The sequence below is a fragment of the Colletotrichum siamense genome, assembly GCF_013390195.1.
Source record: "Colletotrichum siamense strain Cg363 chromosome Unknown KSG_Cg363_contig01, whole genome shotgun sequence".
NCBI classification, from domain to species: domain Eukaryota; kingdom Fungi; phylum Ascomycota; class Sordariomycetes; order Glomerellales; family Glomerellaceae; genus Colletotrichum; species Colletotrichum siamense.
In genome coordinates, this window is record NW_023501014.1 from 347,200 (window position 1) to 362,617 (window position 15,418).

The 15,418-nt window shown below is 52.0% G+C and overlaps 5 protein-coding genes across 5 annotated transcripts; 2 read left to right on the top strand and 3 right to left on the bottom strand.

Moving 5' to 3' along the window:
* Positions 1 to 9: 9 nt before the first annotated feature.
* Positions 10 to 1,752, bottom strand: stcB-1 (putative sterigmatocystin biosynthesis P450 monooxygenase STCB; the record flags this gene model as incomplete). The annotated part of the gene is made up of 6 exons (XM_036631926.1): positions 10 to 190; positions 250 to 907; positions 955 to 1,084; positions 1,143 to 1,286; positions 1,337 to 1,367; positions 1,427 to 1,752. The coding sequence occupies 6 exons, from the start codon at positions 1,750 to 1,752 to the stop codon at positions 10 to 12; spliced, it is 1,470 nt and encodes a 489-aa protein (XP_036502556.1).
* A 3,342-nt stretch (positions 1,753 to 5,094) lies between these two features.
* CGCS363_v000078 (uncharacterized protein) lies at positions 5,095 to 6,042 on the top strand (the record flags this gene model as incomplete). Its single annotated transcript, XM_036631927.1, has 1 exon — positions 5,095 to 6,042. The coding sequence occupies one exon, from the start codon at positions 5,095 to 5,097 to the stop codon at positions 6,040 to 6,042; it is 948 nt and encodes a 315-aa protein (XP_036502561.1).
* A 3,348-nt stretch (positions 6,043 to 9,390) lies between these two features.
* roqT-1 (Efflux pump roqT) lies at positions 9,391 to 11,278 on the top strand (the record flags this gene model as incomplete). The annotated part of the gene is made up of 3 exons (XM_036631928.1): positions 9,391 to 9,721; positions 9,776 to 10,218; positions 10,268 to 11,278. 3 exons carry the CDS (start codon positions 9,391 to 9,393, stop codon positions 11,276 to 11,278), a joined length of 1,785 nt encoding a protein of 594 aa, XP_036502560.1.
* Positions 11,279 to 11,553: 275 nt separating this feature from the next.
* fsr4-1 (Trans-enoyl reductase fsr4) lies at positions 11,554 to 12,654 on the bottom strand (the record flags this gene model as incomplete). Its single annotated transcript, XM_036631929.1, has 2 exons — positions 11,554 to 12,497; positions 12,552 to 12,654. 2 exons carry the CDS (start codon positions 12,652 to 12,654, stop codon positions 11,554 to 11,556), a joined length of 1,047 nt encoding a protein of 348 aa, XP_036501802.1.
* A 752-nt stretch (positions 12,655 to 13,406) lies between these two features.
* Positions 13,407 to 15,206, bottom strand: BGL1A-1 (Beta-glucosidase 1A; the record flags this gene model as incomplete). Its single annotated transcript, XM_036631930.1, has 1 exon — positions 13,407 to 15,206. One exon carries the CDS (start codon positions 15,204 to 15,206, stop codon positions 13,407 to 13,409), a length of 1,800 nt encoding a protein of 599 aa, XP_036501803.1.
* Between the last annotated feature and the right edge of the window lie 212 nt (positions 15,207 to 15,418).

Genomic DNA, 15,418 nt, shown 5'->3' on the forward strand with positions numbered 1-15,418 from the left:
CGATGTAATTTACTCAATCTTCTCCTCTTCCAACGGCACAAATCGCAGAAGGCACCTTTGTCCAAGGGGGCGAGCTGAAATAACTTGGTCGTGAGACCTCATGCTTTCGACCGTCATAGACATGTCCGGAACAGTGGTGAAACGGCCATAAATATCCCTCAGTAATATTTTCATCTCAGCAAGAGCAAGACTAAAGAGAAATTATCATTAGTCTAGGCGCATCCCCGTCAAACATGATGGTCTACTCACTGTTTGCCAACGCAACCTCTACCGCCATGTGAGAATGCAAACATGTGTCGCTTTCTCTCAGCTTCGCCAGTAGGAGACATCCACCTCTCCGGGTTGAAGACATCTGGATTCGGGAAGACGGCGTCGTTGTTTCGGTGGACCGAATAGGCCTGGCTGCTGACGATGCTGCCCTCGGGTACGAAAAAGCCATCGATTTGCTTGCCGCCATGGGGCACTACTCGAGGCAGAGACATGGGAATAGCCGGGAAGCATCTAAGTCCTTCTTGCACTACGGCGTCAAGGTATGACAGTTTGTCGAAAGAAACGTCGGGATTCTCTCGAATCTCGTTCTGGAGCTTCTTCTGAAACTCGAGGGAGGATGGCTGAGAAAGCTCCCACATGAGAAAGCATAACGAATCTCCTGTCGTGTCGATACCGGCGACCATATGATCCATGGATTCCGCTGCAATGTCCGTACTATCAAGCTGATTGACGCTGCTACTGCTCTCTGTCTTGTCTTGGAGGCGGTTCAAGAGAGTGAATGGTGCGGGATCGATCTTCGAGGTGGCGCCGATGACGAAGTTCTGGGCCAAAGGTGTGGTGCGCGGGTCAAGAAAAAGATCCAGAAGCTTCGAAAAGTATTGATAGAAGACAGGATAGTGGTGCTGGACGAGACGGCCTGGTCTGTTAGCATCACAGCCGAGAGACAACTCGGAATAAGCTTACTTCGAAGGCTGTCGTCGCTGGTAACCTGATGCATCATGTCCAAATCTTCTTTCTTCTGAAGACTGTTGGTTCCATAGGGATGAAACAGGTGATGGGTGATGCAGTCACAGGCATAAGCGTGGAGGGAGATCTAACCAGGATTAAGAAGCCGTTCAGAACGGTTGGCACAAATTGATGGTGAAACTCACGTAAACATCCATGCTGGTTTTGGTATGTTCACCACACTGCCTGACAAATTCCTTGGCTCGCTTCTCGATGCCACTGAGCGCTGTAGGCTTTACGACATTGCTGTTCGCGTAGCGATCAGCGATGATGCGCTTGCGCTTTGCATGCTATGGCGGAGCTGTTAGCGAGGATTATCGAAGAGGGCTGATACACTAACATCGCCCTTTTCCAGAGTCGAAAACATGGTCCTGCACAAAATGAATCAGCTTGGAGTACTCGTTGGTCAGCTAGCAGCATCGCCACATACCTGCGCTTGAAAACCCGGAACAAATTGTAGAAGCTGGACTTGTCGTAGCCGCTTCCAAGAGACCCATAGATCTCCTTGACAGCCTCGTATGACGTGAACGACACCTCATTGGGGGCGATGCGAACGACCGGCCCGTACTTTAGATGCAGAGAGTGGACATATAGCGTTCTCGTTGCATTGAACTCATTCCACCTAAGGGCAAGAGGCGTAATTCTGGACCAGAATGGTCCGGGAAGCTTCCATAATGGTGATGCGATGCAACGAGCTAAGTAAAATACGATCAAGGCCGCGAAGGCAATCGACACAAAAAGTGGGCTGAACAGCATGTTGTGCTTGTTTGCCTGGACGCCAGTTGAGTCGAAAGAACTAGATCTTCACAGCTACTGGGGGCGGAGAGGGGTACATATACCCAATATCCCCCGCGGGGTCGAACGCCTGGTAAAAACGGGGCAGATAAGCCGGAGCTGATGAGACAAATCAGAATCTCTTTGGAAAAGTTGTCAATGATTCGTTTTGAGTCATGGTTCGTTTACCCCGCTGAATTTGTTGAATCTCTTCCCCTAATGTTAAGAATTGGCGAATTCCGGTTGCTGGGCTTGAAAGCAAACTAAGCCATCGTCGGAACGGCCCCGCAGTTGATCGCTAATGTTAAGAAGACCCGACGATACGGATCTGCCGAGTTCACCGACTGTCACAGTTCCCCTAATGTTAAGCGCAGCCGCAGGCCCACCTCCGAGTGTCTCCACTCCGGGAAAGCCAACCTCCGGTTTGCTGTTTGAAATGAGGGCTTATCATTTGGTCTAGCCCTCTTTCAGTAAAAATTGCGCACGGCATGCAGTATCACAGACGAATAGATCGCATGCTAGCTCGGGGATAACTCGGGACGCAAGCAAGGGCATGTTGAAGAGCATCGACAGTTGTCAACCGTTGATTGTGACTCAATGAATCACGCACTTATTCGACTACCTCTGTATGAGATGCTTCAGTAGACATCCATGGATAGGGGCCACCGGTTCGCGTACTTAATACACAACATTAGAATCCCAAACGTACCTAAGGAGGTAAGACTGGAATAAGAAGCCGTCATTGAAATAAACCTTGAAAACGAAGACTCTTGGAACCCTCATAATGAGCAAGTTCTTACTTCTTCTCATGGGCATTAGTCTTTTGTCTCCAAAACCCCGGCGATCTCTTCAAACCCAACTCTTCGTAGACCACGGACGGATACATGAACATATGATCCTCGTCCCAGTCGTTGTACCATTCATTTAGGTCGTTGTAGTGTTGAAGATAATTAGATGCACGGACATATATCCATCCATTTGGCCCTTCGTCGTGATCGATCATCCAGCCATCCTCATAATCTGGATGCACGTCGTCGCCTTCTCTGAAACGAATAGGTTGCCACTCTCTCTTGAGCAGAAGGGCCACGGGACCGGTGTGTTTGCGTGTCTCGTCGACGGACTGTAAGCAGACGTTATATCGAGCGCCATAAAACATCATCTGCTTCGGACTTGGCGGTCCTCCGTACGGAAATAATCCCACCTCTGGTGTTTCTGACCTCTCTTTCCAGTTTCTTGCCAGTTCCTGTCTGGCCCAGGTGTCGAAATGGACCTTCACTTCGACTGGACCGGCGCTATCGAGTCTTTGCTTATCTTCAATGAAAGTAACCTGATGACGGTTGCGTAGAGTCCGTCGAACATGGTGAAGTGGGTGATCGAGAGTGTCTTGTATGCATGTTTCGATGTGTTGTCGCATTTTGCGCCATGAGATTTCGTCGCTTTAACCGGTGCGGTACACAGCAAATCCCCATGGTGCATTAGGCTTGAGCTCATCATTTCCTATCTCGTAGCAGACTGAGTCGTAAGTTTCGACTCCGTTTCCTAACATTGCTGCGAACTCTACCCAGTTATCCGGCCATTTGTTGGTTTCTTCGAACGGATATCGTGTGCAAAAGTTTACGGAACGTGAACGAGAGGTTCGAATACTAGCAGCGAGCCACGCTGGCAAGGCTGCTTTTGCCTGAGCGTAGCGATGATTTGGCTTGAATAGCATCTGCCATGTTCGTGAACTGACGGGCTTGTGAATGAGAGACATCTACCGATTGTGCTACAGCTTGTGATGTTGATGTGTTGATGAGCTCGATGAGAACTTGGAACGTTGTTGGCTAGAAAGACAATACTGGTGGCCCGTGCATCATCCCTAAATCCGGTCAGTCGACGCACGGTTCCAGGTCCTCGGTATGGCAACCCGGATCTCTGGGCCAACACCATTCCTGATCCCTCAACTATCTTCCCCCAAGGTGTCTGTTGGCAACGGACACTACGCATATTTCACACTTCGACTGTGAAGCACAGAAGAATTCTATTGGTGTCCCGGGGTTAGATGAGATTATCAATCTCCTCAATGACATGGCCAAAGTCGCCCTTGGCTGGCCATGATAACCAGACTGTTCGCGGGATGGTAGTTTCAAAACTTTGCATTTCACTCATCATTCGCATCGAACAAGCTTCAAAGCGCACCGCAGCGCCGGGCCAGATCGAAGTCTGCCATGGCCATTCCACGTGGGCACGGGGAGATTACGGGTATCTATCCCGTTAAATCGCACCATTGACTTTATATTCCGCACCGACGCATCCGAATGTCACCGCCGAGCTTATCGGGACAGATAGAACGTGGAGAGACGGACATCACAGAGCCCGGCTCGCCGCGCCGATGCCGGCATGCCGTAATCTGCCATGGAATTTGACTCCTGCATCCACCCGGAAAACAAGGGAATGAGACCAGCTGGTTTTAATGTCTTGCCAGAAAACCTTACAATGCTCCGGCTCTCTGGGAGCGGAAATCCCGGCCGAGGACGGAAAATCTCGCCTTGGTGAGGGTCCGGACTCGGGCCCCGGACGTATCACATTAGACGATTAATTGCACCATAGAACCTTGACATGCCATACCCCTGTCGTGACATTCCGATTGATACGAGAGCCACGCAAATAATGTATGTTTATTAGGGGTAACAAGTCTTAAAGAACGAAGTGTTGCCTTTCAGTATTCTGGTAGACCGAACCCGACGATTTGGTACGCGAGAGACGATAGTGATTGATGGAATAACGATGGCATCATTACCTCTGGAACTCATCGAGCACATTTGCTCTCTCTTGTGTCCTCATTGTCAACGCCTTGGCATCTTCTACGACATTGTTACAGAAGACACGCGGTCGTCGCAAAAGGCCTTGGCCCACCTGTGTCGAGTTTCGAGGCGCGTCTGTGCCGTGGCACAGCCATTCCTTTTTCATCAATATTGCACAGGCAATCTACCGGCGGAAAACGACTGCGGATTGAGAGGGCACGCACGGTGCTTACCCCGCGAAGACGACAAGTTACCGGCGTTTCTTCACAGTATCATCAGCCGACCAGATTTATCCTTCCACGTTAGAACCCTTCAGATTGTGGAGACGGACGAAATTAGCGGGCTGACGCCGGATCTGAGCCCTTTGATCTTCACAGCGAGCCAAAAGGTCAGAGCCTCACATCATGCTCCAACACAAGAACATCTGAGAACCCAAGTTTGGCAAGAGTCAAGACAGCCAGAAGGGTTACAAAGGATCAACCGGCGAAAGGTGCACCACTGGCTGGAAGAGCTCGCCATTCTCTTGACGCCCAACGTTGAGATGATCTCAATAGCTCGCGACAGCTTTTGCCAGTATCAACACATCAAAGACAGCGGGGTTTTATTGCCATCACTCAGGCTCATAACCCTCCGAGGAGTCACGAGAAATCAGCACGTGCACGAGGCAGCCGCCCTCTTCAAGGCCGCACCCAATCTCAAGGTACTCAACTCCATGCAATGCAGCCTCTTTGACGGTCTCAGTCCATGGATTATGAGCAAACCATGGACATTATCTCTGGGTAGTCTCAAGAGGCTGGTGCTAAGCGAGATCGGGTTTGAAGACCTTTCTCTGCTCCTAGCCTGCTGCCCAGAACTACGGGAGCTGGAACTGACGGCTGTCAACATCCATCGGACGGCGGGTATCGACTACTGGGATGTCTCCAAACTGTTGCAAACTTTGGTTCCTGTACGACATCAACTTCGGAAGCTCCGCCTCACCCATTCCCCGAGCCAACGGTCTGGCGCGGAACAGAGACAGTGGACGGATGAGACATCCCTGTCGTTTCGAGACTTTGTCCAGCTTGAAGAGTTGGCTTTCGACCAGACCATGCTCGAGTACCACACGAGGCCTGCGGCTTTTGACGATGAGATACCCCTGGGGTACAAAGTATCCGATATGTTTCCGGGATCACTGCAAAAGCTACAGCTTTTGCACGTGAAGAAAGAATCTCTGAAGGATCTGAAGCACCTTGCTGGAAATGCCAGCTATCGATTGCCGTCTTTGAAACTCATTCATATCAGTTTCGCAGACGGCATAGACAAGAGAGATGTAGGGTACAACCGCATAGATGACATCACGGTGGCGTTGCAATCGGCTGGCATGAGCGTGCTCTGGGACACAAATCATGTCAGCGAAAAGCCGTTAGAACCTATTCCAGGCGGCGTAACTGCACTTACGTCGTTCCAAGTATCTTCAGCAACGGCAGGTATCGATAAATTAGCTTTGTGATGGTCCAATTGAAACTTCTTGTGTAGTGTAGGCAATCTCAAATAATCCGGAGGACGAAGTTTACCTTATGATTTGGTCAACAGAATACAGGCCAAAATTTCAGTGAAGACACTTTGACAAATATCTTCACTGATCGGTTACCGCCAGATTCCCCCTTGTCTGGCCACACCACGGAGCGCCGGAAAGGCTCCCAGACGAACATGCGTCGATGTCCCAGAACCTTGAGTTCGGTATCAATTTGATGCAGCTTGCACAGATCGAATCGGGCCGGAAGGCACAGCACTCTTCACCTCAAGACTGGGATAGAAATTGTGCAAGCACATATTCAGTGTTCCATTTTGCCCCTTGTCGACGCCGCAACTGTTAGGCCGCTGAGATCTCGCGAGGCAAACTATAATGGAGGAGTTACAAGAGGCGATTGAACGTTCCACGCACATATCCAGGTGTAACGGACATTGCCAGTTCGGGCCATTTATTTGCTAAAGTTGCGTAGGAAACATCATTCGATGTAGCCAGCCGTGCCGAATGTTTCTCACCAGTCACCCACCGGACATGCCCATAATGAGCGAGCCGAGCAATGGAACTGTCTTGTCGTCGGATATATTGTTCGATTCTTGTCTTAGATCAGCGCCATCAACAGAATGCAGCCGTGATCCAGCAGTTTTGACACATGCGCATGGCGTTTCAACCGCATAGAATAGCCGCCCCTTTCGAAACGGTCTCAAGACTTCGTTTCTCAGCATGTTGTCAACGGTCTTGTGAATGGGGGGACAGGCAGAGCTAGTGCTGAATAGGGTCGAGAGAGCGAGGGACCAGCGTCAATTGAGAGACGTTAGTTGTTCTGGATCATTCCAGACGACGCCATTGGCTGCTAGCTTCCCGAGACATTCTGACTTTTCTATAATGCTGGTGTGCCATGGGCGCCAATGGCGCTGCCTCAGTCGGCGTCATGGTGGTGGTTGAAGCAATCGTGTCTGGTGGAAGCGCCGGAGGGCCACTGCAGAATCATAACCTACTGAGTGCGATTGAGGCGGCAGTGAGACGGCGTAAAGACTCGTGGCATAGCGCAGGGCAGGTTTCAAGTTACACCTGTCCCAACGCGGTTGCGACGCAAACAGTGAGGCAGCCGCTCCTGGGTCTGCGGGGGAGACTGTCTCGAGCTTGTCAATCTCAGCACCTGAGTGAGCAATAAGCACCCAAAGCTACTGCACATTTTACCATCAATAATTACACCGCATCACTTGGTACATGCCTCAGGCGTGAACTGGTCAAACTGTAACCCAGTCCACGATATGTGAGTCCCATCAGGGCATGCGCCGCAGGCGTCGCTGTCATCTTGCCACGTGTAAACCATGAACTTTTACTGTTCCATTGGGATTTAGAATCAATTAAAGGGGCTTAATCCTCTCTTTTTTGATTCCTTCGCTTGGGTAGAATAAGCTATAACACTCCGTCATCTCAAGGATTATATCAGCAACTTCACCGATGCTTGGACGTAGTGTGTGATATGGTAGAGTGAGCTTGCCGCCTGACGGTTCATAGTGGAATGTAGCCTTAACATTGAATAGGAAGAAACAGGAGCTTGTGGTACAAACAGTCGTACATTGAGAAACAATACGACCCGAGGTGGTGTCCCAGGCTAACAGGGGTATTGAGATGGTACTTGTGTCCATGTAATACAGCAACCACAGTGCTGGAATCTGTTCATCTGTTGGATGGTCTTCGGCATCGAGTCTTTGGTGCAACAAGATCTGGCAAGTATTGAGAAACTTTGTCCATGAGTATCCAGGCCCCGCTGGTGTCTGCCACCCTCACCGCCGGGACAGGTTCCGGACCGCTCTCTGACTTGGGTCTGATTGACACAAGGTGAGTGGACTGGTGCAAATACCGGTAGCAATGAAGATGAAATACTTTTGGGATTCTTAGAACGAAGCACGGATATCTGTAAGAAATAAACTTCGAAAAACACGTTGCCCAAGCACGAGTCTCGGCGAAAACCCCGATCCAAGGCAAGGAAATGAGCAAGCCGGAGCATATTGATCTTTGTCTTGGGCGGAAGACCCGAGAGTGGTCAAATATGCCTCGGAGCTTCCGCGGAATGAGAGACAGAAGACCTGATGGCCCTGGCGAGGAAGGTCGCTGTGTGAGGGGGTAGTAGAGGGTAAATTGAGATCACCGACCGTTCCTCCGAAGGAAGGTTACGTGACGGCTTTTTTAATGCCACTCGATGTCGCGTTTTTGATAAATTCCAGAAACGTGTCATATGTCGTGAAAGCTGTCGTTCAGACTGACGTTGAAAGATCGGCAATCCATCTCGATCCTACCATCGCCTGAATTCTTCAGCGCTAGTGCAGAGAGATGCATAATTGCCGCGTTTGTTTTGGAAAGATCTCAGACCAACTGATTGCAGCATCGTGCAGGAACAGGCCCCCGGTGGGCTTGTCCGTGTAACCCCACGAGTTCCCCCCCCCCCCTCCCCTAGCTCGACAATGTCTCTTAGCCTGACCCGTCTCTCACGTATTTTCTTCCTTCCAATCCTGTCTGTTCCCGTGTGACCCATTTGACAACATGGCTCGGGCATTACCAAGGGCCCGTCAATGACGAGATACTGATTGCGTCGAAGGACTGACAGCTGGCAGCGTTCTGCTAGCATGTATGTTCAATCAAATCCTATCAAGCTCGGCTTCGTTAACCCATTTCCGACAGAAAGTAATCTTCTGTACTAAGAATTCTAGCTCACGCCGAGTATCGTTTCCTGAGGCCAAGCGGTGCAGTACATAACCAGCCACAATATCCGCAGTGACAGATAACAGGCGACCACTATCGCGTGTAGGCGAGACTATCCAGACACGCGAGACAACGGCTGCCACCACCCATACTTCCATGCCCCGAGCCACTGGCCGTCTTGTGAGACTTCGACAAGCCGGCACTTTGCTACCCCCTACCCTCCTCCTCCTCCTCCTCCTCCAGCAGAGCAGGGATCAGCTCGGTCATCTTCGACCCTTGACAGAATCGCGAGGGGCGAAGTAGAGACCCAAGCAACCGAATGTCTCGGAGACCTGCGGGCTCATATTGCCCAGCACAACTACCGACATTCGCTTCCGACTCCAAGACCCAGGTCCTCGGCAACATCTTAACTAGAACTATGGAATTAAGAATGGCGGATGCATCTACTTCTGCTATATAGCACGTCGATGTCCCGCTCACTCACCAGGCAATCATCAACACGCTGAGAAGGTTGTCACATTCCCCCTCCTTTCCGCTTCCCGGCCTGTGTTACAACTCATCCCGGAACTCTTGCAACCCTACAACTGGAGCTCGACGGCCAAGAACACCCATCTTTCTACAATGTTTGACCCCAAGGACCCCTCGATGTCACCCATCATGGAGTCGCAATCATTCCCCAGCTCCCGGGCATCCACCCTGGCCCCAAGTAACGGTAGCATCTCCGATATGGAAAAGGAAACAGGCACTTCAAGCGCTGCGGCCTCAATCCAAGATCTCAAGATTGAGCACATAGCTCTACCTAAAACTGCAGCAGCAGATTCCCCCTTGAATTCAACCTCCCTTAACAGGAGTACCAAATCAAGCGACGAAGTAATACCCGATTACCCGACGGGGATGAAACTTGGATTGATAGTTCTGGCACTCTGCCTTAGTGTCTTCGTCATGGCCCTAGGTAAGTGACCTACGACACCGGTCGGAAGATGAATCCGCTGAACAAGAGCGTCAGATAACTCAATCATCGCGACTGCGATTCCGCGTATAACCGATGAATTCAACAGTTTGAACGACGTGGGTTGGTACGGAAGCGCGTATCTCCTGACGTCGGCTTCCTTCATGCTGCTCTTCGGCAAGCTGTTCACCTTCTTCAGCATCAAATGGTTTTATCTCCTGGCCATCGCCCTCTTCGAGCTCGGTAGTCTTATATGTGGCACCGCTCCCAGCAGTGTTGCGCTGATTATTGGTCGCGCTATTGCTGGTATTGGGGGAGCTGGCATCTATGTCGGATCGCTTATTATTCTTACCTACAGCGTGCCGCTGGAGAAGCGCCCGATCTACACGAGTTTTGTCAGTAGCATGTGGGGGATCTCCAATGTCGCTGGGCCTCTCCTCGGTGGTCTGTTTACCGATAGCCTATCATGGCGTTGGTGCTTTCTCGTGAATCTCCCCATCGTAAGTAGCGTATAACCAGATGCAAATTATCTTTGCTGACAAGACGAAGGGTGCTGTCACTGTTCTGGTGATCCTCATCTTCTTCCCCGATCCTGTCCGAAAAGTGAAAAAGAAAGGCTGGCGCACGCGCTTGATTCAAATGGATCCCATCGGCAACCTTCTCTTCATGCCAGCCATCATCTGTCTCCTACTTGCCTTGCACTGGGGCGGCGTCACGTACTCCTGGAAGTCATCACGAATCATTGCCCTTCTGTTCATCTTCGGGACGGCAATGACATCTTTCATCTACATCCAGTATCGCAATCAAGACAACGCCACGGTTCCTCCACGCATCTTTCGGAAACGCAGCGTCTGGTCTTCGGCTTTCTATGCTTTCAACCTAGGTGCTGCTTTTCTTCTATCCGTTTACTTCCTGCCCATCTGGTTTCAGTCGGTCAAAGGAGCTTCTGCAGTCAAATCCGGCGTCATGAATCTTCCCATGCTTGGTGGTGTCGTTATCTTCTCCTTGGTCGCTGGAGCTCTTGTCACTCTATGGGGCTACTACACCCCGTGGATGATACTCGGTTCAACGCTCATGGCTATCGGCTATGGTTTGGTCTCAACATTCAGGCCAGATACTCCTGCGGGCCTCTGGATCGGCTTTCAAATCATCGCAGGTACCGGCGTAGGCTTCGGCATGCAGCAGCCCCTGATGGCGGTCCAGGTTGTCCTCGATGCGGCCGATGTACCAACGGGGACTGCGATCATCATCTTCTCACAGACGATCGGCGGAGCTATTTTCGTCACTATCGGTCAGATGGCATTTACCAACAAGCTCGTCGACAGTGTTCGAGAATACGTTCCAGGCATTGATCCGGCTACGGTCATCGCCTCAGGAGTGACGGCTGTACGGGAGACTCTTACCCCAGAGCTTCTACATGGGATAGCCTATGCTTACAGTGATGCACTGGCACAGGCGTTTCTCGTTAGTGCCGTGACGGCGTCAGTTACCATAGTGGGAGCATTGTTCGTGGAGTGGAAGAGTGTGAAGGGCAAGGATGTACGAGCAAGCATCGCATGACAGGAAGACGGCTTGTATACTGTCTGCTGGCGGCATTAGAGTGGAGGTTATACATATGTAGAAAGGCGTTGTGGATGTTTGCTTTTATGGTAAGGCTGGACTGGCTTTAGGAGGTAGCTTCATTCAAATGCAACAGATCAAGATCGTCCCGTAGGCTTATGCTTACCCCCACGTGGCCATATAAGCACTACATGCAAGTCATCTCTGCAGTCTTAAATCTGACCAAGAGCCTCAATTTTAGATGCGGAGCCGCATATTAGCAACCTTAAAACGATTTAGTTGCCATCCGCGATGCGAATAACCATCTTCTTTGCCCTAACCGTTCCCTCCTTCAGGCCCTTCAACGCTCCCGCAATTCCTTCGAGTCCGTTGACAACCTCATACGGGTGCGCCTTCATCCAACCAGACCTCAATCCTTCAGCAAACACCCTCGCCCAAATTAAGCCGAACAGCCGCCCCTGGCCTTCCTCTTCATGCACATGTCCGACGCTTGTGACAACAACCTCAACGCTCTTGTCGATCGCACCGTAGTCCCTTCCTGGCAAAACCGTAGTGACCCTCGGCTTGAATCCGGTACCCTCCTCTGGGGGTCCCTGGATGGCCTTTCCGAGCATCTCAAAGGAGCCATTCTCGCTCACGCAATCGAAAGCCTTGTAGCATCTTACTCCCGTCTTCTCAATAACCTCCTTCAACTTCTCCGCCAGCTTATCCTGGCTCTCAAATTGGGTGTAGTCCAAGAACACATCACCCGCCCCCTCATCAAGTAGCCCGGTCACAAACTTGCTGTTCTTGCTGCCCACGGCAATGAGCGGGTGCACCCCAGCCTTCTTGGCAAGCTTCACACCGAAAGCTCCGATGGCAGAGCTGACGCCGTAGATGATGAGAGGGCTCTTCTTCTCACGGCTGCGATCCCAGGGCGAAGGCACCTCAAGCGAGTGGAACAGCGCGGTCGCGGCCGTGTACGCGGCCAATGGCACCGTCGCAGCCTCCTCGAAGGTAATGCTCTTGGGAACGTGGAAGGCGGCGAAGGCCGGGACGATAGCGTACTCTGCAAAACTGCCGTGCTCGGTGCGCATGACGTGAAAGCCAGCGACGCGGTCGCCCTTTGCGAATTCGTAAACTTCGGAGCCGACCTTCTCGATTACGCCCGCGACGTCATCGCCTGAGTTGTGGGAAGTGCCGACCCAGGCGGGAAGCTTCCAGTCCTTCGGGTTGGTGCCTGATACCTGTTAGTGACTATAGTCCTGGACCATGAGTTGCGTGTGAGAAGTACCTGAAACGATAACCTTGATGAGGAGTTCACCCGGTCCCGGCTCCGGAACGGGCGAGTCCTTGATGTCGACGGTGATGTCTGGGTTGACGATAGCTTCCTTCATTTTGAATATGGTGGTTGGTTGATTTTTCAATTGGAAAATGCCCGGATTCAGGTTTTTTAATGAATTTAAGGTCTGATAACGTTTTGATAGTTAAACACAAAGTCGACGTTGACGGAGTGACGTCAAGACTTGCCGGGATCCAGACCAAGACCCTTCTTTATACTTCTATACAGAAAACGCGGTTCCATTCTTCTCCACGGACCAGCGCACACTCTAAACCGTCTCAAGATGTTCTAAACCTGTTCTCTTCCAATCAACTCCTTCCAAAACACTTGTCGCCTCGGCGAATAAACAAGAGGCCCGGGCGACCCGTTCATCAGGCCCCACCGCATTTCACCATGCCGGGCCCCGCCCCGCGGTGATCGCACCATCACTTCAGATGAGGGGGGAAAACGTCAAGCGGATTACAAATCCAGAACCCATGTCTACTCTCAAAGACGGCCGAATATTGGTAAACTCCGCAAGCGAAACTCCGCGATTGTGGGACCATGAATCCGAGGTGCATGCCGTGGTAGGCCTAGACCGGGTGCCAATGGAGTCTGCATGCCGGGACCCGGGACGGACTGTGATGTCTCGCCGCAGACAACAATCGGGTCTTGAAACCGTAGAACTCCTCGGTTTCGCGATTAATCTTCACCGGGCATCTATGTCCGAGGGATCCGGTTGGCGACAATTTCAACGTTGATTCGTATTCGAATCCGAGCTCACCCTTGTAATAGAAGAAGCAACCTCTGTTTAACTCATCTCAGTCTCTAGGTATGACTTTGGAAGAAGTCCACATAGTCAAAGAAGCTTCTCTTGATCCATCTCCCCAGCTCCGGATCGCTCCTGTTCACCCCCATCATGCCATACTGCTGGTCGAAGCTTCCAAACTCATTATTATCAATCCAGCTCCACGCCAGCGCCCCAATCACATTAACTCCATCCTCGTGTACAGCCCTCAGAGTCTCCGTGAGGAAGTTCTGATAGTACATCGTTCTCTCAAAGTCGTACCTCTGCGCGTCCACCGGCGTCTCTGTGTCTGCATACTGCGGGAACCCGAACTCCGTGACCATGATGCCGGAGGGCTTGAACGTGTTCCACACGTATCCGAGCTGCTCTCGCACATACGAAGGCGCGATGATGGCACCGCCCTCGGATACAGCGCCCATCTTCCAGCCATTGGCTTGCGTCGTGCTGAGTTCCACGCATGAGGGCCACAACGGGTCGGAGGAGTTTGAAGCACAGGCGTCATAGCCTCCGGAGGGATCCGTGGCGTACTGCGCTCCGTATGGGTCGAATGCCCAGAAGTCCATTGTGCCGTTGATGGTGGCGATCTGCTCGTCGCTCAGAGCAGTCAGCGTGATATCCGGCGTTCCCAAGACGGTTTCGGGAAACTGCTTTCCGAGGAACAGCGGGTTCGACATCACGCCGAGGATAAAGTCCTGGTATCGATAGGCGGCCTTCACATCAGCCTCGCTGCCGGGGTTGAGGGGCACGGCGAGGTTGTTCGCGAACTTCATCGTCAACTTCCCCGTTCCGCCCAGAGTGTCTTTGTACCAATGATAGACTTCTGCATGTGCCAGAAGGAAGGCCGTGAGCCCGTTGTAGTTATTGCCGAGGTAGAACTGGACTGCAATGTTCGGCTCGTTGAACGTAACCCAGTACGGGACTCGGTCAGCATAACGCGCCAGGACCTGCTTCGCATAATACGCGAAATGCTTCGGGAAAGCCTCAAAGTCATCGAACACGCCGACAGGGTTATCAATGTGCATCAATGTGGCAATGGGAGTGATGCCATACTCCAAGCACGTGTTGATCACATCGTCGTAGTGATCCAGCGCCTGCTGGTTGACCGGAGAGTCCGCAACTCCGAACGGGACAACACGGCTCCAGGAGATGGAGAAGGAGAAGTATGGCACCCCCAACGCAGCGAGGCGCGCGATGTCCTGCTTGTAAAGGAAGTAATGCATGTCCGCGACGTTGGAGTCGTTGGTTCCCAGGGTGCCCTGGCCGTTGACACCGGTCGAGTCAAGCAGCGCCGGACCGCGGCCTTCGAGTTGGAGTCCTCCTTCGACTTGCCATGCGCTTGCTGCCACTCCCCAGACGAAGTTCTCGGGGAACTTGAGGCCTTCATTCTCGTTGAGAGGTCTAGCAGGTAGTTGCGGTGGAAAGACAAGCTCGCTAGAGGGAACAGGCGTAGCCGAGGCAGTTGTTGTGAAGGGCGGCTCATGGGTGTAAGTGTAGTTTGACCAGAGGGCTGCATAGGCACTTTGTCCGTAAGTCCCATCGGGACTGGCTGTTGCTAATGGGTTGAAAGAGTACGTCGTGTAAGTGACGTTGGTAGGTAAGAGGGTTGAGGCTTGGTTGAAGTGAGGCGCGTATGGAGTGGCGATGGTCAGAGGAGACGGCAGTGGTGTCGGATATCGGTCCGAGGTCATCTGGTCGTAAGAGAAGTTGCTGTAAGACCATGTTGAGGCTGCTGTTGGCTGAGCCGTGAGAGATCCGGCGGACTCGAGGGCAGCGGCCGACACCCCGGCGACGAGGAAAGCCCCGGCGAGAAGTGCTGTCATCGCGGCGAAGGTGTTCAGAGGAGCGACCAAGCAATTGCGAGAGACCCAACACAGCGCGCGCCATCATTGCTCAACACGATCACTGTCTATGCTATATACGAACTTCTGATAGACAACGGCATCCACTCGATTCTACCGAGTTATTGTCCCGTATGATGACCGGAAAACCCGACGTGGGATTGCTCATCTCCCCCGCCTCCACACTCCCCCGC